This window comes from Lutra lutra, chromosome 10 (genome assembly GCF_902655055.1).
Source record: "Lutra lutra chromosome 10, mLutLut1.2, whole genome shotgun sequence".
Classification (NCBI taxonomy): domain Eukaryota; kingdom Metazoa; phylum Chordata; class Mammalia; order Carnivora; family Mustelidae; genus Lutra; species Lutra lutra.
This window is the reverse complement of record NC_062287.1, coordinates 52,198,469-52,220,544: the sequence shown is the minus strand read 5'-3', so window position 1 is coordinate 52,220,544 and position 22,076 is coordinate 52,198,469. Positions and strand designations below refer to the sequence as shown.

The window sequence follows — 22,076 nt, the reverse complement described above, 5'->3', positions numbered from 1 at the left end:
GTATTTGGCTTCAACCAGATACTCTCTGTGTGATCAAATGTAGAGGAAAAGAGCGAGTAAGTATGAAAGTAGGGAAGTACACTGTTGAAGACTATCAAAAAGGCAGGGAACAAGGTTTATTTGAGACCTTTGCCCATCCCACATATACACACAATGAACACACTTAAGTCTATTGTGATTGTGACTTTCAGTGATTTGATTTCATGGTACATTTTCAGAGACCTAACGTGTACTAAAATAAAATGTAAAGGTTAGACTCTAAATCAATTATTTTTAGTGACTATCTCCCACACAGATTCCTGAAAGATCGAGACAAAAGCAGACTCTTTTGAGCTGATGCACTTGGAAAGGACAGTTCTACAGGTGATGTAACTGGAGGGCACAAAGATGATCTTGCTTGATTGGTGCTCCCCAGCTACATCAGTGGTGGCATTCGATGGGAACCTGGGGTTTCTCTGACTCACTGTTCTTTATCTCACTGTTATTTAGGAGGTCCCACCATCATGTTAACATTAGAATTCAATCTGGTTCCTCAAGAATCGCTGGAGACATGATTCCTGATAGCTTTGGAAAATATTAGTGTCTCTAGGTTGGGGGCTTGTGAAGTGTTTGTAATTCTCACTCCACAAAATTAATACAGTATCAATACCTGAATGTCAAATCAATACTGACTGATGCTGAGAATGTTTTAGAGTGGTTTCTGCATTTATCTCCCAGACCTAAGGTTAAAGATCACCTTTCCAGAGATGCCTTTTCTAGCAAGCTTAGCTATGCTTGCCTGCTCTTTTTAAATTTTACAGCTTATGTCATATTTTGAAATAATACGTTTGTTTGCTTACTGATTGTGCACCTTCTCTAACAGACTGTAAATTCCAAGAAGGCAAGGGTCATTTCTGTTTTGTTCACTATCATTTACTTAGCACCTAATACAGTCCTTGGCATATAAAATAAGCTCAAATAATATTTGTTGAACAAATGAATTTATCTGTCTAACCCATGATCGAGGCAAGCTTTATGAAAGCCCTGATTGCCCTCTTTTGTTCTGTCCTAAACTGGGTATCAAAGCCCAGGAGATTAAAGTTCTAGGGAAGTAGACTTTAGTTCAGCAAAAGCTACCAACCAGGGAGATGCAGAGATGGAATATGCTATTTGGTGGGACACCAAGCAGCTAAACATCAGGCAGTTAAACATCTGCCTTCGGCTTTGCCAAGAAGAGGTTGCCCAGGATCTCTCTGCATCAGGCAGAAGTTTGGTCATGAGAACATCTCAGGGACTTCTGTGATTTCCAGCTCTAAGGTTCTGCAGTTCTTTTCAGTTGTTTGAGTTAGGATGAAAAAAAGTGCACGTACAAACTCAATAGGAAATAAACTAAGATAAATTATCTAATGAGACACAGAAAATTGATTATTCAGGCATGCATGCCACTTACCATTATTTGATACATACAAACTCTACTGAGTATACAACTTTGCTGCAAGTCATAGATATGTAACTCAACAAAGACTAAAAGAGTTAAAAACAACTTGTGTAGCATTTCATAGTTTTAAACACGCACAACACTATCATGTAATTCTTACATCAACTCTGAGGAAAACAACGTCTGAGCTTATACAGAGTAAGTGGCTTGTCCAAAATCATAAAGTGCTGTAATTGTCAGGTCTCAAACTCCCAAACCAGCAGTCCTCTCAAAAACTCTAACAGACTGGGGCGCCTAGGTGGCTCAGTGGGTTGGGCCACTGCCTTCGGCTCAGGTCATGATCTCAGGGTCCTGGGATCGAGTCCCGCATCGGGCTCTCTGCTTGGCGGGGAGCCTGCTTCCCTCTCTCTCTCTCTCTCTGCCTGCCTCTCTATTTGTGATCTCTCTCTGTCAAATAAATAAATAAAATCTTAAAAAAAAAAAAAAACTCTAACAGACAATGTTACTTTTTGAGTTCAGAATTACTCATCCTTTAGATTTAGTGATATTTGCATCATCTTGCATTGAAAATACCTTTCTTCCAAATTTCTCTGGGAAAAGGCCGAGTGGAATTTAAAAATGTAACTGTATTTTTCTTTCATAGGTATCAAAAATCTATTTTATTGATTATTAGAGAAGTTATAAACAGCTACTGCGAACAAATTATAACAGTCATTAGATAATTAACATCTCTCTTGCTTTTAAAATGAAAGATCAACAGTTATTAAATGTCACTTTTTTCACCCAGTCTGATGAAAGATTTCAATTCAGAATAGTAACTTTATTAACTCAATTAGGACCCCCAAAAGAATATTTTCTTCTGTGATATCTAGTAAAGTGATGAAAATAAATGGGAATTTATCATAGGTTAAATGGCACATGAGAAAAGATCCAACAATACCTTCTTTTTAGCTACTAGTTGTTCTCAAAGGTCACACGGGGCAGTGATCTAATGATTAAAGACAAATTAAAATACACTATCTCGTCGTGTCTTGAGAGTTTGAAAGGACCTCTGAGACCACAGCGCAGCCTCCCCATTTCTTCTTCATTGGTGTAATAGATTGGAGATTCTGCCTGCCACAAGCTCCTCTTCTTGAGGGAGTTCATCTTTTTCATAAAATGCTCTCAACTTTCTAAGAAAATCATAATCACTTCTGTTTTTCATATGCGCTATCTTATGGCATGAAAGTTACACACCCAAAACCTCTCCATTTCTAAAAGCCAAACATGCAGTCTCCTGTATCCATATTCACATGCAGTACCTCTGGCATGGGGTGATTTTCCTTACCCAGTCTTCCAGCTATAAAATACATGAATGAGTAAATCTTGGAAAAGGGATAACATCTTTGATATTGTCAATTCCCAAGATGCACTGCAGATAGCGTTCAAATCCCATCCCAAAACCTCCATGGGGAACAGATCCAAATCGACGGAGGTCCAGATACCTGATTTTGAAAAACAGAGAATTGTTACCTGTAGATGCTGTGCTGGATCAGATGTCATGAGAGAATTTTGTTTGAAAAGTATTTTGCGATCATCTGTTATCATCCACATCATTTTGGTAAACCAGTCTTTTCCCTCCAAGGACAGGTGAAAGAGAAGTTAAAATGATCTGTCCAAGGTTATCAGACAAACAGCAGCAAATCGTGTCATGCACTCATGGGCTTGGTTCACTTGATCCTTTTAAAGTTACAAACGTACTTAAATACAGAAAACTTGCCTAATGAGACAACAGAAAATGTTCTAATAACTTTACTATTTTTCTTGAAAATATATTCTTCTTCTATTTCTTGGTATGTTAATGCTTTTTTTTCCTACTAAAATCATATTGTTCAATACACAGAAGAGGGTGAAGAGTTTGCCTGCTAAATTGTAAAAATATACCCCTACTACATTAGATTGTAAGCTCTCTCAAGGGCAGGAACTGTGGCTATTCAGCCCTTTATTTCCAGTGTCTGCTCTGGAGAACATGTATCATTGGTCTATGAAGATTTATTGTTTGAAGGCACAAAAATAAACTCTTGAACACTAGAGTGAAATTTCCATTTCTGTGCTTCAAACCTAGTAGAGTAGTCCAGAGTCATTTTTCTGGAAGGTTAGATAGCCTCTGAAGCTTATCTATACTGATTTCTATTTCCACTTAAGATTATATGGCTAGAAAATGGGGCAGCCATGATTCAAACTCAGATTCCAACACATCAGCCTGTGATAAATTTATTTTACAAAAAGAAGAGAAAGAGGAAGACTCTAAGTATTTTGCTATGTTATTTGGTGGGGGAATTCTTTAGTTATACAATATTGATTAAAGTAAGTTTATAGCTTCTTGAATGATCTGTAAAATCAGTTTCTAAAATAAAAGTGAGGTGCCACAGCTGGTAGTCATATGACTCTTCAAGAATAAAGACTGTCTTCGGCTGCCTGGGTGGATCAGGCAGTTAAACATCTGCTTCGGCTTGGGTCATGGTCCTGGGGTCCTGGGATCAAGCCCCTCCACAAGCCCCAAGTCGGGCTCCCTGCTGAGCAGGGAGACTGCTTCTTCCTCTCCTTCTGCCCCACATTCCCTGCTCGTGCTCTCTCTTGCTCTCTCTCTCAAATAAATAAATAAAATCTTAAAAAAAAAAAAGAGTATTATCTATTTCCTCACTATTAATAGTAATAGCCACATGTATTGGTCTTTTAGGCAGTTAAGATTGAATACTGATCTTTCTAAAATAAAAGATTAATTGCAACACGGCAAATTACCATCAAGTGAGGGATCAACCAACAGGAGTTTCTAGTATGAAACTTCAGATTATTAAGAACTATCAAGAATAATGGAAGGAGTACAGTCTTGAGTAAATGAAATGTTTTGTAGCTGAATTAAGTTTTAGTTTATAAGGTATGGGGACAGGATATACTTTCATTTACTGAGAAAATGAGATGAAAGGCCCATCAAAGCACCTGCCACAAATAGCTGCAGGACCTGGGCTGGCTGCTAGAAGTCCAGCAATAGCTGTAGCTGTGTCTGAATTCCTCATATATTGATGTCAAAACACTGGCATAAAGGTCTGGACACTGAATTCTGCAGATGGATTCAATCTATTGCATTTTTCTTGCCCTTGCTTTGATATAGAGAAATCCACTTCTGAAAAAACAAGTTTTCGAACAAATATATATTTGTTGGACTTTTTTGATTGTTGTTAAATTGATTTTAGGGTAGCCAGATTATAGAAGAAATGGTATAAAATTTGTGGAACTAGCTACATATATTATTTGCATGTGGCATGCAGAAACAGGAAGTGACTAAATTCTTCGACACCTGGGGTGGCTATTCACAGCATGGTGGAACGCTAGCAGAGACTGCAGGCTTGAAGATTTCTGAAGTCCCTTCTACCTTGAAAATGCTATGATGACCAGATAAAAGGAAACAGATTCAAATAATAGATATTTACATTTAGAGACCCGAAGAGTTCAAAAACTTTAGTTGGGACAAGAATAGTATTGAAATGATTAATAAAGACCAAAAAGGCCTCAATTTACTCAACCAACAATCAGAATTTGTGATTTAGTTAGTTTTTACACACTATGAAGATTATCTTGTAGACAGACAAAAATAGGCAAAATGTATAAGCTTGCTTGGTCAGGCTCATCTACCTAATAACAAGACTGAGAACAAAGGCAGGTAAGGGAAAGGAAACTAGCTTTTACTGAAGTTCCATTCTAGGTATATACTTAACCTATATTGTTTCATTTCATCCTCGCAATAATCCTGTTAAGTAAATACCATCATTCCATCTTACAGCCAAGAAAACCAAGACTCAGATTAAGTATGCCTATGGTTACTAACGGTAAATAATAAGGCATTCAAGGGTCATGACCTGAACATAATTTTAGGCTTTTGGCATTTCTACAACCTAGCTCTTTCGTTACCCAAAGGTTAGGTGTGTAACTTGATTCTTCCCTCTCATGAGGACAGCAAAGCAATTAATAATATTAATAATTACTATGAAGGAAAGCTACTATAAAAATAAAAGTATATAATTTGTACATGTTGAAAAATATCTGAAGAAAGGGTCTGCAGAAAGAAAACGAGAACTCTGGAAATGTAAATGTATGAATGCAAACAAGTGATCTTCCCTACGCAGCTTAGATTTCTATAGACTTTAGGGAGCACTTAGCTCAAACCCTAATTTCACACATAAAGAAACTGAAGCATAATGGTTAGGAACAAAGTTCCAGCTCTATGCTTCTAACTGTGTGCTCTTGGTTAAGTTAGTTAACATCTCTCAGACTTAGGTCTGGAGGAGTAATAAAAAGGAGATTAAAATAATACCTAACTCGGAGTGTTCTAATAATACATAAGAAAATATACATTAAGGGGCACGTTGGTGGCTCATCCGTTGAGTGTCCGGCTCTTGACTTTGGCTTATGTCATGTTCTCAGGGTGCTGGGATCGAGTTATTATGTTGGGCTCCACGCTCAGTGGGGAGTCTGCCTGGTATTCTCTTTCCCTCTCCCCTCCCTCCGCTTGTATGCTCTCTCACTTAAATAAATAAATCTTAAAAAAATACATTAAAATTTTAACATAGTTATCTGGCACACAGTCAGTAATAAATAAATGGCAGCCAATATTAGTATTTTCCCAGCATTCAAAGGGAATAAGTAATCTTCTGAGATTACTACCTATTATTACTACCTATTCTGAGAACCTATCTATTCACTGTTCTTAATACTCTTCCATAGTGCCTAGGGAATACAGGTAAAACCTATGTAACAATCAGACCAATAGCTAGAACAAGAATTAGTAAGGGCCGGCTGCCTGGGTGGCTCAGTGGGTTAACCCTCTGCCTTCAGCTCAGGTCATGATCTCAGGGTCCTAGGATTGAGCCCCACATTGGGATCTCTGCTGGGTGGGAAGCCTGCTTCCCCCTATCTCTCCCTGCTGCTCTGCCTACTTGTGATCTCTCTTTCTATCAAATAAATAAATAAAATAAAATAAAATAAAAGAATTAGCAAGGGCCACATTCTTACCATTGGTAGGCTTCTGTTAATCCTGATCTGTAAGAGGAAAATAACAAAATTTTTTCAGAGAATGGCAATAAGATAAAGATACTAACCACCAAATATTCATTCTCTTAATAAAGAAGTATACACAAAAACCTGTGCTTTTAAAGAACATGCAATGCAGTGAGAAGGTAACTATTTAATACGGTAAGAAAGGTAAATAACCAATAGTCCTAGGTATTACACCAAGCAAGTGGTACAGACGATAAATGCCACAGAAAGATAGTCCAGAGCCCAAAAGATTTCAGATGAGCTTATTGTCCTATGACATAAGAAAAGCATTATTACTTAAGGTTTCTGGGAGGCACACACAGGGGACATGGAGACACACATTTCATTCTGTAACACTGAAATAATAATATAGATTCTGCCCTCAGAATATGGTTGCAAATTGTTTTTTTTGCCAATGTGAAAAATGTTAATCAAATTTTAAGCTCTTAGTATTCATTAAAATTAATTACATCCCTTTAACGCCTGGCTGGCTCAGTTGGTAGAGTGAGCAACTCTTGATCTCGGGGTTGTAAGTTTCAGCCCTATGTTGGCTGTACAGAGTACTTAAAAATAAAATATTAAAAGAAATAAATTTCAGCCCTTTAAAAAAGTGTTTGGGATCAAAGTGCATCTGAAATGATAAGGACTATGAAAAAAAATCAGAGACACAGAAAACATGAACAGAGGTCACAGACAGGTTCCTGAAGCAGGGAAACACATATAACCATTTCATTAGAAAAGATAAATTTGGATAATATCAGGTATTAGGTAAACATATAATGTCATGAGGAAAAGTTTGCTGAAGGAAGGAAGCAAGCAAAGACAAGAGACCAGTTATTCTTTCAACAGATGAGGTTTCTTGCCATGTGTGATTTTTATTGTGCTTTAAAAAACCCAGAGAATCTGGGGCGCCTGGGTGGCTCAGTGGGTTAAAGCCTCTGCCTTCGGCTCAGGTCATGATCCCAGGGTCCTGGGATTGAGCCCCGCATTGGGCTCTCCGCTCGGCGGGGAGCCTGCTTCTCCCTCTCCCTCTGCCTGCCTCTCTGTCTACTTGTGATCTGTCTGTCAAATAAATAAATACAATCTTTAAAAAAAAAAAACAAACCCAGAGAATCTTCAAATTCTTTCCCTCTAAGGAGTTTGACCTTTACTTCAATTTCATTATTTTCCCAGGACTTTCTAACATTATAGTAATAGTAAGGACTTAGTAGTCTAAGTAATAAAAAAGAGGCCTCTTTTTTAGAACATATTTACTTCCTTTTTTCTGGACCCTAACCAAATAGAGCAGTTCAAATGACTGGGGTTACAAAACCAAGTTATCCAACAAATTTATAGGTTGGGATCTTGGAAAAGCATCAGCTTTTTAAGCATTTCTCCATTAGGGAAAGAAGGCCTTACAAATGGCTAATTTAACAGGATATTTTCAATCTATTATGGCTTTTCCAGGTTACTATGAAACCCGGTATTATCTGGAGAGTAGGAGAGTGGGACTAAGCGTTTAACATGGGGAAAACCTTTTTTTTTTTTGAAGTCTGGCATAGCAAAAGTAGAAACCATGGAAAACAGAGGTTTATAATGCTGGTTAGTTTAGGAAGTCATTGTGGTTTGTTGGCAGACCACGCATACATAGGAGTGGTAGTTCAATTAGAAACATGATTCTGTACTTCTCATCGCCAAAACATTTTCTGTGTGTTTATGGATTCATTTCCTAGGTCTCAAACAGCAAGTTAAAATGAGTTACTCAAATAGCTTAATCAAGACCCTTACATAGCAGAAAACCTGAGGAAGGGAGAAGTGCTTATTCTAAATGTTAGTTTAGTGGATATTTTTAGAATCTTTCTTCCCCCATCTTTATTCCTTCCCTGGTTCAGAGTCTGTTTTTTCTTTATGTCCCTATAGGAGTCCGTGTTTATGCTCCCAATCATAATTTGGAGTAAATAAAAAAGAACACAGAAAAGAGAGAAAATGAAGGGCAAGCTTTAAGGTTGTTTACTGTCATTAACTTTTTAAAAAGCAATTTTCATAGGGAGAGATACATACCAAATAGTGGGCACATACCACTGCAGACTTATATCACGTAACAGTTCCAATCTTTAAGAACAGGAAGCTCAGAAAGGTCACATAACTTGCTCAAGGCCACAGAGAATCTGAGATCCAGGTCAGTCAGGTGCTGAGGCCCATTTGCTTTCTCTGTTACTTTGCCAAGACTGCCTTCGAGCGCCTCATCCCCAATTTCTGAATTTTCTTTCTTTTAGGTCTGATCAATACCTGGCCAGTCGCTGCTCTAAGAAATGGTACCGCTCCTCTCTGAGGCTTCCTCCAAAGAGCTCTCCAACCCCAGGAACGAGAAGATCAACAGCAGCAACCTAAAAAGGAAAAAAGTGGTAAACAATTTCACATTTTCAGGGGATTCCAACAATTGTCAGCTTCTCAAGCAGGTGGAACTCTTAACATTTTGACAAGGGGCTGTTGAACTGCTTACCAGAATATTATTTATGTTAGCTGTTTATGCCACCTGTTTCGAAATCCAATTTTTAATATTATCTTTAGACTACAATACACAAAATGCAGATGGACAGTTTCCTCTCCTCTCTTACACCGTTAGTATACGGTGTACTTAACAAAAATGTGTTTTCTTCACAAATGTGGTATGTTAATAATAAAAAATGTGGCAAGTACTAAAAATTATGAGATATTAAAAGTCATCCATCACCATGCAGAACCAATTGCATTTTGGCATATTTTCTTTCCGGTTTTTTTTCCGTCCCCATTTAAGGAATACAGCATATCAAATTACACATAAACATTTACCATTCTAATGTTTTACTTAGTATTATACATTTTTCCCCTATGCCAACTGAAATATTTTGCACACTTAATTTTTTTTAAGTTATCTCTCCACCCCATGGGATTTGAACTCACAACCCAGAGATCAAGAGTCACACATTTCACTGACTGAGCCAGCCAGGTTCCTCCATACTAAATGTTTTAAAAGCTACACAATTTATTTATTTATTTTTAAAAAGAGTTTATTTATTTATTTGACACAGAGAGAGAGAGAGATCAAAAGTAGGCAGAGAATCAGGCAGAGGGAGAGGAAGTGAAGCAGGCTCCATGCCGAGCAGAGAGCCTGATGTGGGGCTCGATCCCAGGACCCTGAGATCATGACCTGAGCTGAAGGCAGAGGCTTACCCTACTGAGCCATCCACGTGCCCCTGCACAGTTTATTTATTAGAAGTAGAAGTTTTTATCAACTGCTTTTCCTTTGTTGGACATTTTGGTATGTGTTTTTGTTTGTTTTCTCTTAAATAATCTGACAATGAGGATTTTTCTTTTTTCTTCTTTAAAGATTTTATTTATTTGACTGACAGAGATCACAAGTAGGCAGAGAAGCAGGCAGAGAAAGAGAGGAGGAAGCAGACTCCTCGATGAGCAGAGAGCACGATGCGGGGCTTGATCCCAGGACTCTGAGATCATGACCTGAGCCGAAGGCAGAGGCTTCAACCCACTGAGCCACCCAGGTGCCCCAATGAAGATTTTTCTTTATAGTATTTCGGTAAGACATGAAAAATATGTTCTGATTATTGGGCCACCTGGGTGGCTCAGTCAGTTGAATGTCTGACTCTCAATGTCAGCTCAAGTCTTGATCTCAGGATTCTGGGTTCAAGCCACACTTTGGGCTCCACGCTGGGCAGGGAGCCTACTTAAAAAAAAAAAAAGTTCTGATTATTAATCAAAGTAGTAAAACGTGAAATGATGAGATAGCATACTGGAGTTATCAAAATAACATAAACAACATGGATTAGAAGATGCATGAGCCAGTACTCTCTCATGTCTGACAGAAACTTTCTGGTTAGCAACTTGGGAAAAGATTACCAAAACCCTAAAAAATGCATATACTTTGATCCAGCAATGGCAGTTTCAGGAAACAGTGCTAGTAGAGATGGCAAAAAAACCAACAAAACAAATTATTGTACAGGGTGTTTACTGAAGCATCATTTATAGTAACAAAAATTCAAGTACACGTCCGTAGGAACCGACTGTTAGGTAAATCTTAGACATGGATTAAAAAAAAGACTGGCATCTATATGATGAGATATTACACTGCCACTGGGATCTTCAGTTCTCTGTCTGGGATTTTCTTATTTTGTACAGTGAAGATGTGTTATACTTTTGTAATAAAACAAAAAACTTTTTTTTTTTTTTTGATTTTTTATTTATTTATTTGACAGAGAGAGAGCACAAGCAGGCAGAGAGGCAGGCAGAGAGAGAGGAGGAAGCAGGCTCCCTGCTGAGCAGAGAGCCCGATGCGGACCTCGATCCCAGGACCCTGAGATCATGACCTGAGCCGAAGGCAGCGGCTTAACCCACTGAGCCACCCAGGCGCCCCAAAACAAAAAACTTTTAATGGTGGAAAATGGTAGCTTCATATTTTAATTTGTAGTTCTTCAATTACTAGTAATATTTAGTTTTGAGAATGTTTATTTGTTAACTGTATTATCCTGTGACGGTGATTCTTTTTGGTGGGGCAGGTAGTAAGCACTGTTAAGGAGGCACTAAACTGGGGTGCTTGGGTGGCTCAGTTGAGCATCTGACATGGTTCCACCCAGGTCACAATCTTGGGTTCATGAGATGGAGCCCCGCCAGGCTCCGCACTCAAGGCGCAGCGTCTACTTGGGATTCTTTCACCACTCCCGGCTCCCTCTTCCTCCCCCTGCTTGTGCTGCTCTTTTCCTCTTCTCTCTCTCCCAAATAAAATCTTTAAAAAATATATAAAAAGGCACAAAACTAAGAAAGATAAAATGCAACAAGTGAAAAATTAGGAATTCATAAAACATATTTTCATCTCCAGCTAGTCAGTTAACCAGTTGCCTTCAGCTCAGGTCATGATCCCAGGGTCCTGGGATCGAGCCCCGCATTGGGCTCTCTGCTCAGCAGGGAGCCTGCTTCCCCCTCTCCCTCTGCCTGCCTCTCTGCCTACTTGTGCTCTCTCTCTCTGTCAAATAAATAAATAAAATCTTCAAAAAAATTTTTGAGCAGAGAGCCCAATGCGGGGCTTGATCCCAGGACCCTGGGATCATGACCTGAGCTGAAGGCAGAGGCTTAACCCACTGAGCCACCCAGGTGCCTCTAAAAAAATTTTTTTTAAAGTAAGCTCTACACTCAATGTGGGGCTCAAACTGATGACCCTAAGATCAAGAACTGCCCATTTTGTCACACTACCACTGCTTGTTGACCACATCTTAGTAATTCTGTGAACTTGAGGCAACTACAGCAACCAAGCAGGTAATCCAGAATGTGGATTTGGTGACTCAGATACAAGGACAGGTAATGACACACAGATCTCTGAACAGGTGTACAAGACAGCCTCCAGAGGAAATTCTCACAGGCTACACAATTAATAGAGTTGGACTCCAACCAGGACCCTGCAGTTACCCTTCCTATTCTCAGAGAAAGGAGACATTTCAAGGGAGATTTTATGGCCATTGAAGGACTGGCATCTTTATTTCTTAGTATCGTGCTTTTAAACATGGCTAACATATACTAAAAGTTGAGAGAGACCTGACTGAGAATTTGTTGTTGTTTTAAAAGAGACTTTTTTTTTTTTTTTTTTTTTTTGACAGAGACAGCACAAACAGGGGCAGCGGGAGATGGACAAATGGACTCACCGCCGAGCAGGGAGCCTTGATGAGCAGCTTGAGCGCAGGACATGGAGATCATGACTTGAACAAAAGGCAGATGCTTAACTGACAGAGACACCCAGATGCCCCACGATTTATTTATTTTAGAGTGAGAGAAAAGGAGTGTGTGCAGGGAAGGGGAGGGCACAAGAAGGGAGGGGCATGAGGGAAAGGGTTTAATCCAGAGTTTTAAATTTACAATTACAGGTAATCAGGATTAGAAAAGAACAGACATCAAGTAACTCTCTGGCCTTCGGTTGAAAATATTTAAAGACTGAGAACCACTACCCCCAAAATGTAGCATCCACCTTTGTGTAGATCTATTTAGAAGGGACAAGTATATCCAAAATCTATCATTTCCAAGTTTTTGAAGTTGACGAAATTCTAAGCCGTAAAGGTGAGCAGTAATTGCTTCTGATACTCTAAATATAAGCAAAGCATTAAAAGCCAGAGTTATAAAGATTCACTGCCTCAAAAAAAGATGCTGGAGAATCAGCTATCATGGAAGAACAGGAAATAGGTAGTCCAGCTGGGGACATAATGGAATGAGTTGTTCGCTTTCTAAATCAGTTCATAAGAATCGAATAGGAGACACATTTCTTGCTTGGTCTTGCTGCTAATACAACTACGACAAGCAAAAAACCTCTGGAGATCTTAGCACTTTCTGTAGGCCTCCATTATGTTATTTTGAACTTAGTTTTTTTAATGCTATTTTTAGAGGACCATAAAAGATGAATATTTATCTTTGATTACAAACTCCCTTTATTTTAATACTTGAGCTCCTTGGAGAATTCATTGTACAACCATACTGGTTTTAGACGTGTTTAATTTGTATTTATCTGGAATATTTGCAACTGCACAGTACCAGTTGTGGAACTGATAGCTTCTGAATCTTTTGAGTCATCTTCAAAAACTTTTTTTCCTTTTTTTTTTTTTGAGAGAGAGAGAGGTAGTCTTAAATAGGCTCCATGCCCAGCATGGAGCCCAACGTGGGGATTGATCTTATGACCCTGAGACCATGACTTGAGCCAAAATCAAGAGTTGGACGCTCAACCGACTAAGCTACCCAGGTGCCCCTGAGTCACCTTCAAAACCTTATATCACGGGGCGCCTGGGTGGCTCAGCAGGTTAAAGCCCCTGCCTTCAGCTCGGGTCATGATCCCAGCGTCCTGGGATCGAGCCCTACATCGGGCTCTCTGCTCAGCAGGGAGTCTGCTTCTCCCTCTCTCTCTCTCTGCCTGCCTCTCTGCCTACTTGTGATCTCTGTCTGTCAAATAAATAAATAACATTAAAAAAAAAAACCTTATGTCACAGTACGATATCTGTATTTTTTTTCTGGATTTCTTCTAAACCTGCTTCCTAATAACTAAGGCATCTAATTATTTCTACATTAGTTATTACAAAATTAATGTGGTAGTTGCTGTATTAGTCAGGATAGGTTAGATTATACTAAAACCTACCTAGTAATAAACAATCCCAGAAGCTTACAACAGGGCTTCTCAATCTCAGCATCAGTGACAATTCTGGCCAGATAATTTTATTGTGAGGGTCCGTCCTGTGCATCGTGGGTTATTTAGCAACATCCCTGGCCTCTACCCACCAGATGTCAGTTGCACTGCCCTAGTTGTGACAACCAAAAATGTCACCAGACATTGCTAAATGTTTCCTGCACTGGAGTTGAGGGGGGCGGTGATGACATAAAGTAATACCTGATTGAAAGCCACTGCTTTACAATGAACTGGCTTTTTAAAAAACTTATGCTATGTGTCCATCCTGGCTTGAAGGTGATTAAAAAAAACAAAAACAAAAACAAAAAACCACTTTATGAGGTATTGCTGATCTAGCAGATGGGAAAAAAAAAGCATGGACAACTATGTACTAAAAACATTTGTCCAGGAGTAATGTATGTAGGTCACATTTGCTCACAATTCTTTGGCTAATACATGTCAGTAAGCTCACGCTGATAGGGCAGAGAAGTATGGCAACTACTGATGTAGAGTAAAACTGTTTAGTTGGTTCCCTCCCCTCCCCCACCCAAACTGACATGGACTCCCACTTCCACTCTCCTAACAAAATCCTCATTGTTAATTAGAATTAAGGTCAGAATAGTTCTATTTTCTTCCTCTGTACTCTGGGACAGGAGGTTATCAAGAAAAGGAAAAGAATTTACCGAACTAGAAAAGAACTTAGCAAAATAGCCTATATTAGTTGAATGAAAATTTTAGAAAACATCCAGATAAAGTCCCTTATCACTCCTAATTTTGTGACATGTGGAAGGAATACATTCATCATCTATATCCTTTCTTTGTCCAGATGGCCTGAAAATTCACACTTTCAGGTGGGTGAATTTCATGTTTTCTTGACAAAGATAAAGTTGCTTTTCCTTTTAAAAGAAATGTATGTTTGTTTGTTTTGAAAGATTTTATTTATTTATTTGACAGAAAGCGAGAGAGGAGGAACATAAGCAGGGGACGTGCAAAGAGGGAAAGCAGGCTTCCCTCCAAGCAGGGAGCCCGATGTGGGGCTCCATCCCAGGACTGACCTGAGCAGAAAGCAGATGTTAGGTGCCCAGGGAAATGTATCTCTTTTTTTTTTTTTTTTTTTTAAATCAAGGACAGGTTTATCTCTTTGTGAAGAAAGGCCCACAAAGGCTTGTTCTCTCTTCTTCCTCTCTTCTTGTTAATCTTCTTCTCTTCTCTTTTTCTTTAGGTTTAGTTTCCTTTCAATCCTATCAGATTACACTTCCTGCTTTCCTTTCACGATGATATCCTCCAAATTCTCTAGAGATTCTGCACCCTTTCTGAGTAGCTGTAACACAGCCAAGTATTCCTCAACTATAAATAAAGACATTTACATTTGGTATACATAGAGCTGCACTTCCTTTGATAGGATATAAAAAATACCACATTCTCTTAAGATTACTAGCACAACTCCTTCAAATTTCCATACCTTTTAGTTAGTGTTGAGATTCCCAAGATGATTCTTCTATGTTGTGACTCCCTCTGGTAACTACTGAGCTAACTGCTACAGAAACTACCACTCTTTCCAGGGGTCTAGTGGAGGTAAAGGGTACATACAGATATAATATAAACCATGACATAAGGGTGCACAAAATGTACAACATGGACGGAATCACACAAATCTCTTAAGAACTAATGAGAAAAACTTGGCTGTGTGTTTCCCAAATCATGAGTGGTGAGTGGTTAGAGTGCAAACACTCTGGAAACAGGCTAAGTTACCTAGAATGGTAGCTGGTGATTAACAATCTGCCCTATGGGCTGGCAGCCCTTATGGGAGTCTGCGGTTTGCTTCAAGAGCTGGGGCTGAGCAATCCTGCCCTTCACTAGGGAAAGTGAGAATTCACAGGCTGTACAATAAAATGTCCTCTTAATTCACGAATTTGACCAAATTTAAGCCCTTCTGTAGCTACAATCTCTTCTGTGTTCCTCTGCATCTTTGGAAGACTTTAAAGAAGTGTAAAGATTTTAGTTGTGCTGTCCTTTTTCTCTCCTACACAGATAACAATGAAGGCTACAAGTCAATGTGCCACACTCTTTGCTAACTTTCCTCATCTTAAACAAAACTGATTCCCCTTCAGGCATATCTTCTAGGCCAGAATGCTGCTGGGCACATCTTCCTTTATTTTGTTTAAGTCACACAGCTGCAGCACCATGCTGTCTAGAAATAGTTTGTGTTGGTATTCAAGCTGAATGAGCCCTGGTCTCTATTTATGACACTCCCTTTTGACTCTTACTCTTTGATTCCAATCAATGTACTGAAAATAAAATGCAGACCTTGAATTAAACAACTAACAGGCTAGACAGGAATAAGGCCTTTAATGCATAACCTTTTCTATGCTAACTTCAGAGAGAGGGGGGGAAAAGTTTAATGTCCCTTCCTCTACCTCTCTTCTTACCTCAGTATTTTTAAGTATTAATAAAAAACACAAACTGAACACCTCCCTATTCAGTTTCTCACAGGCTGCTGTCAACAACAGAGCAACATTACATATTATTAAGAGAAGAATGTTCCACAAACCATAGGAAACATGTTTGTGGTTTCAGCCTCTATGAGCTTTTGCTCTCATTGCTGACACAGTATTTTGCCCCTAAAAACAACGAGGCACAGGTAGGAATGAGAACCTTCCAGATGTGACAGTGTGAAGATTCAAATAGGCTGCAGGTAGCAATGGCTAAAAATGGACTTTGGCTAGTAAATGTTTAAGTCTGGGAGCATTTCAGATGGACTGAAATGCATACTTTCAACTTTGACATAAATTCCCAGGAAAGTCATTTGCCTTAGATATGGGGAAAATTAGCCATTCCCTTCATTACTATTTTCTGTTGGTTTGATGCAGGTTGGTTAATTAGCACCAGCCAGGGAAATTCAATAGCTATCCCTTGGTTGAGTACTGTTTCTTTCAAGTTGACATTATAGTGTGTACTTACTACATGCCCACTAATCTTTAAATTTTTATGATTTGCTACATAATATTGACACAGTTTAAACAATTAGAACATTATCTGGTGATCTTAGCATCTCATCAGGATCTGTTGGGCAGTCACTTTTGCCTAATCAAAATGGCTGGAATGAATGGATATTCTTCTCTGCAAAGCCATTTCCCATCTGAAAATCTGGCACCTGCCTTTGAGGGACTTACTTAGGAACTCAGACCCAGGGGCATACAGTATTTTGCATGCTTGCTTAGATTCATTTTATTTAGGCCCATGATCCCTCCCCTTCAAATTATCAAGTATGTTTGCTAACTTGTAAGTTATTCTTATATATCCAAATGGGGAAAAACTTAGGCTACTTGAAATTAGAGAATCTTAAAGCTGTTTAGTACTCTGGAGGTCATCTAATCCAACTCTCTGATTTTATAGAGGGAGGAACTGAGGCTCAGTGATTGGAGAGACTTGACTAAGGTTATATGGCTAACCAGTAAGAAAGATGGATTTCAAACCCGGTGCTGTTAACTCCTTAGTCCAGAGTACTCTTCATTCCAATACAGTACATACCTTTTTTTTTTTTTTTTTTTTTTGGAGGGGATGGGGATATGCAAAAAGAAAGGAAAAGGAACAGTGGCTATAAAAATACACCATTTTACTATTTATGACCTCCAGCCAAACGTTACAAGTATAGGTTAAACATTTCTCTACCCTTCTGATGCCCTAGGGAAGGCACCTATGAAATATATCTGTCTTATTTTATAGATTGCATTGCACCCACTGTAGAAACTCTTGCAAACCTACCCACAATCTGTTATTACAGCCCTTCTGAAAAAAAGCCAAGAACTTAGTTATTTGGCCCAAAGTGTGCTCATTCACCACTGAAAAAAATAAAGTAGGGGTAGAAGCAGGCACTCTATACATGTGGGTTGAAAAGAAATCTAGGTTGTTAATGAATCAATGTTATAATCTATGTCTAATATATATAGTTTAAATAAATTATATATGTAAAAGGTATTTAAGGATTTATTTATTTATTTAAGCAGGAGAGAGAGAGAGAGAGCATAAGCAGGGGGAGCGGCAGGCAGAGGGTGAGGGAGAAGCAGGCTCTCCGCTGAGCAGGGAGTCCAATCTGGGGCTCGATCCCAGGACCCTGGGATCATGACATGAACTGAAGGCAGACACTTAACCAACTGAGCCACCCAGGTGCCCCAATAAATTAAATTTTAATAATTTAGCTATGAGAAGCTATATATTATAGTACTGTATAAATTACATAAGTACTCTAAAGTATCATTATAATGCTTTCAACTTTCAAGCTGTGAGACCATATTACTAGAGAGTCTGTCACAATAAAGGCCTCCTGCTACTTCTAAAGGTAAAAAATGTTTGTGACTACAGTCTATGGAAGAATTGCCTTTTAAATAATCTTGTGTAATAGCATGTTTGATGTTGCAACCCACATATTTTAACATTATCATGCTTTATCACAATAATGATTTTATCAAAATTTAGAAGGAAAGAAGGCTTTAAGCTTATTGACTACACATCACCCCAAACACTGTGCTATATATTTTTCACATATTGTCTAATTTAATCCTCACAACTGCGGACTAAGATTATCATCTTGTTTTTATGGATTGGGAAACTAAGACTCAAAGAAATTAGGTAGTTTATTTAAGATCATGTGGTCTATACCACACAGACCTGGGACTTGAACCCAATAGTGTCTGATTCTAAAGCCAGTGGACTTTCCTTTATACTATGTTACCATCATTCAAAAAATTTAGAATAAAAGCTGTTCTTTAGCTTCCTTGAAATTCCTTAGCAAATTGAGTCACTCACTAAATACTTGTCCATTGTGTGTCTACAAATGTGTTGGGTTCGATTCATCCATCTGTTCAATCCCCTATCACCAAATAGATATTAGGTGCCTGCTATGTTCCAGGTATTATGCTAGGATACCATGCTGTGTGAAAAGGAGGTCCTCAAGTCCAGTGGCAAAGAGGAGAGTCATTAATTAAACAGTCATAAAAATAATGTAAAATTACAACTGTGTTAAGGATTACGATGGATCATGACTTAGTAGGTCTTGGTCTGAAATTTAACATGGTAACATTTTAGCGTCTAACTGAGTTCTCTGACTCAGCCTAGAGGTTCACAAAAGGTTTCTCCGGGGAAGTGATGACCTAGTAGAGATTTGGAGAAATAGTAAAATTACTTAGGTGAAGAAAATTGTTCTAAACTGAAGGAACACAATGTCCAAAGATACCGTGGTGAGAGAAAGCAGTGCATGTCTGAAGACCTGGAAGGGTGATACGAATGGAGCAGAGACAGCAGAGGGGAGCAGCACGGTACATGAAGCAAGAGAGACAAGCAGCCAGATGACACTGGGGCCTAGAAGCCAGAGAAAGGATTCTGACTTGGATACTAAAAGCAATGGGAGGCCACTGAATGGTTTTGAAAGGGGAAATAACAGGACCAGATCTACATTTTCTAAAAGCTTACACTGAAGTGGGGAGAACTGATTCAGAGGAGGCAAGAGCAGATGCAGGAGGACCAGTCAGGAGGCTACGGAAATAATCCAGCCAAGATATGATGGTATCTTAATCCAAGAAGGTAAAAGTGGAAACGAAGAGAAGTAGATGGATTTGAGATTTATTTCAAAGCATAAAAACGACAAGGTAATAACAGCTTGGATATAGGGAGTGAGGAATATGACTCTAGTATATGGCCTGTACAATTAGATGGACAGGAACATTGAAAGAACATCAAATTTGGTGGGGGAACGGGAGAAGAATAGAAATCATCGGTGGGTTCGGTTTTAGATTATGCTGAGATGCCTCTGAGATATATAAACGGCAATAAGAGCCCCGAGCAGAAGTAAGGAATAGAGATGTGACTGTCTGAGTTGTCTGAAAATAAACAGTAAGCTATGAATACACATATGAAATCCCCCGAGAGAGAAAAGACCTAGGACAGAGCCTTGAGGAATCCTATCAACTACTGGAGTAGTAGAAGAGGATGGGCCTACCTAGGAGATTGAGAAAGAGCCACCCCAGAGAATGGAGAACACGATGTCACGGGAGCCGGGGGAGGAGACAATTTTCAGAATAAGAAAGTCATTCATAGGGCTGAGTAATGCTGAGAGGGGAAGTAAACATAAAGTCTGCTGGATTTAATAATGTGACAAATTATTACTGACCCTAGAAAGAGGGGCTTCAGTGGTACAATGACAGGGGTGGAAGTCACAGTAGAGGGAATGAGGAATGAGCAACAGAAGACATGGTGGCTATAAAACACTCATTCCCATAATGAACAAGCTAAGGGGTTCATCTGAGAAAGCAAAACCTACAGAGTAAAAAAAGTAGAAACAATGCTACCAGTATTACTGATTTTTTAAATGGTACAGGAACCCAGAAAAGAAAGACTCAGGGTGAGCTGGTAACTAAGAAAAGTCTACAGTGAGGCAAAGTTTTCAATGAATTAATCTTTGAACTACTGTAGTTGACACAATGTTTTATTAATTTCAGGCGTACAACACAGTGACTCAGCAATTCTTTCTTTTTTTTTTTTTTTAAGATTTTTATTTATTTATTTGACAGAGAGAGATCACAAGTAGGCAGAGAGGCAGGCAGAGAGAGAGTGGGGGAAGAAGTCTCCCTGCTGTGCAGAGAGATGTGGAGCTCGATCCCAGGACCCTGGGATCATGACCTGAGCTGAAGGCAGAGGCTTAACCCACTGAGCCACACAGGCGCCCCTCTTTCTTTCTTTTTTTAAGACTTTATTTGTCAGAGTGAGTGAGAGAGCACAAGTAGGCAGAGGGTCAGGCAGAGGGAAGGGAGAAGCAGAAACCCCGCTGAGCAGGGAGCCTAATTCAGGGCTGGATCCCAGGACCCTGGGATCATGACCTCAGCTGAAGGCCGTGCGTAACCAGGTGAGCCACCCAGGGGCCCCGTGACCCAATAATTCTATACATCACTCAAGGCTCATCACAATAAATATAGTTACCATCTGTCACCATACAACATATGAGGATAGAAAGGAGAGCTTTAAGCAGAGTATTTACGAAGTGCAAAACTGAATGACTGAAAAGTGCTGAATGTTGGGAAATTACATGCAAAGATTACATGGAGTGTGTGTGTGTGTGTCGTGGGGGTCGGAGGTACAAATAGGATGGGGTGGAGTGATAAAAAAGCCAAGAGATACAGATGCAGTCCTGTTTGGTGATAGAGACTCAATACTGAATTATTTAGGATTGGAGAATCTATGCCCTAGTCTCCTTTTTTTGCTACCAACCTATGGGCCAATTCCTTTCTCATAATCAATTATACCAGAAGGTTGGTAGGGAAAAGAGAAAATAAGAATCATAAATCAACTGTGCTGCTCAATGGTTTTGGATAATACTGTGTGAAAGTGAAATCAATGTAACTTTATATTTATGGCTTGGAGGCGGACGAGCACTGTCTTCAGAACCACAGGAGTCAGGTCTGATCACAAACTCGGTCATTCACTACCTACGAAGCTTGGCAAGTGCAATCTGTGTCCCTGAACCCTTGCTTCTCATCTGTAAAATGGGAGAAATAGTAAGTTTCTTGGAAAGGTTGTTCTGGGACTTAGAGATGAGATGGTAGTGTTTGGCTGATAGGAATCTATTGATTGATAGATAATACTGATTATTTACCCCTGGGCCCTGATCTACATTTTTCTACTGGTATTTACCTAGAGACAAGTGAAAAGCATCAGAGAGCAAAGTTTAGTTTTTTGGGTCTTTTGTGATATAAACATAACATCTCACAGACTTTTACAATTAATGATATTAAGTATATAACTATTCAATAAGTATTTAAAGATTCAAATATATTCTTATTTTATGTTACTGCTAATTTTGTTAGAGAGGGAAGAAGAGACAAAAGAAGAAAAAAAGGGAAAAGCCAACTAGAATAAGAAAGCAATCAAAACTAAGGGTAAAAAAGGGAAAGAGTGTGAGAGAGTAGAGAGCAGAAAGAGAGAGACAGAGACAAGACAGGCAGAAGAGAAGTGACAGGAGAATCTGCCTAGACCTCTCAGATCCCTCCATCCTCTCCCCTCCCAATTTCGGTGTGACAACCAAACCAAAAACTCTGAGCCTCCTGCTCTGAGGGCTAGCTCTTCCTCTGCCTGCTCACGCCACTGCTCTCCTTTCTTGCCCCACATCTCCCCATCCCTCCGTCTCTTTACCAGTATTTCAGCTGACAGCAGACCTGGCACTGCTAAACAGTTTTCTGGGCTACCTCCTCCCAATTATTTAAAATTAAAAAAAAAAAATTTTGTTGACACTCCTAATTAGAGTGTCAAAGGCAGTGACAAATATCATATGTAATTGAAATATCAATAAATATAACACAGAATGGTTCCCTAAAAAACAAAACAAAACAAAAAACCAAAGAAAACAAAACACATTTACATGTGCATCTG

At 39.1% G+C, this 22,076-nt stretch overlaps 1 protein-coding gene across 3 annotated transcripts in view; it reads right to left on the bottom strand.

The window, feature by feature from the left end:
• The window catches only part of NARS2 (asparaginyl-tRNA synthetase 2, mitochondrial), a 139,330-nt gene that overhangs the window by 3,103 nt on the left and 114,151 nt on the right, over window positions 1-22,076 (bottom strand). For 2 of the 3 annotated variants that reach the window (XM_047692625.1, XM_047692626.1), the window contains 3 exons: window positions 8,759-8,856; window positions 6,467-6,493; window positions 1,906-2,901 (listed from right to left, as the gene is read on the bottom strand). In XM_047692625.1, the coding sequence (XP_047548581.1) occupies window positions 2,757-2,901; window positions 6,467-6,493; window positions 8,759-8,856 (270 nt within the window). In that variant the 3' untranslated portion in view covers window positions 1,906-2,756. Of the gene's footprint in view, window positions 1-1,905; window positions 2,902-6,466; window positions 6,494-8,758; window positions 8,857-22,076 lie in introns of those variants that run through there. The other variant, XR_007121062.1, reaches the window with a different exon arrangement.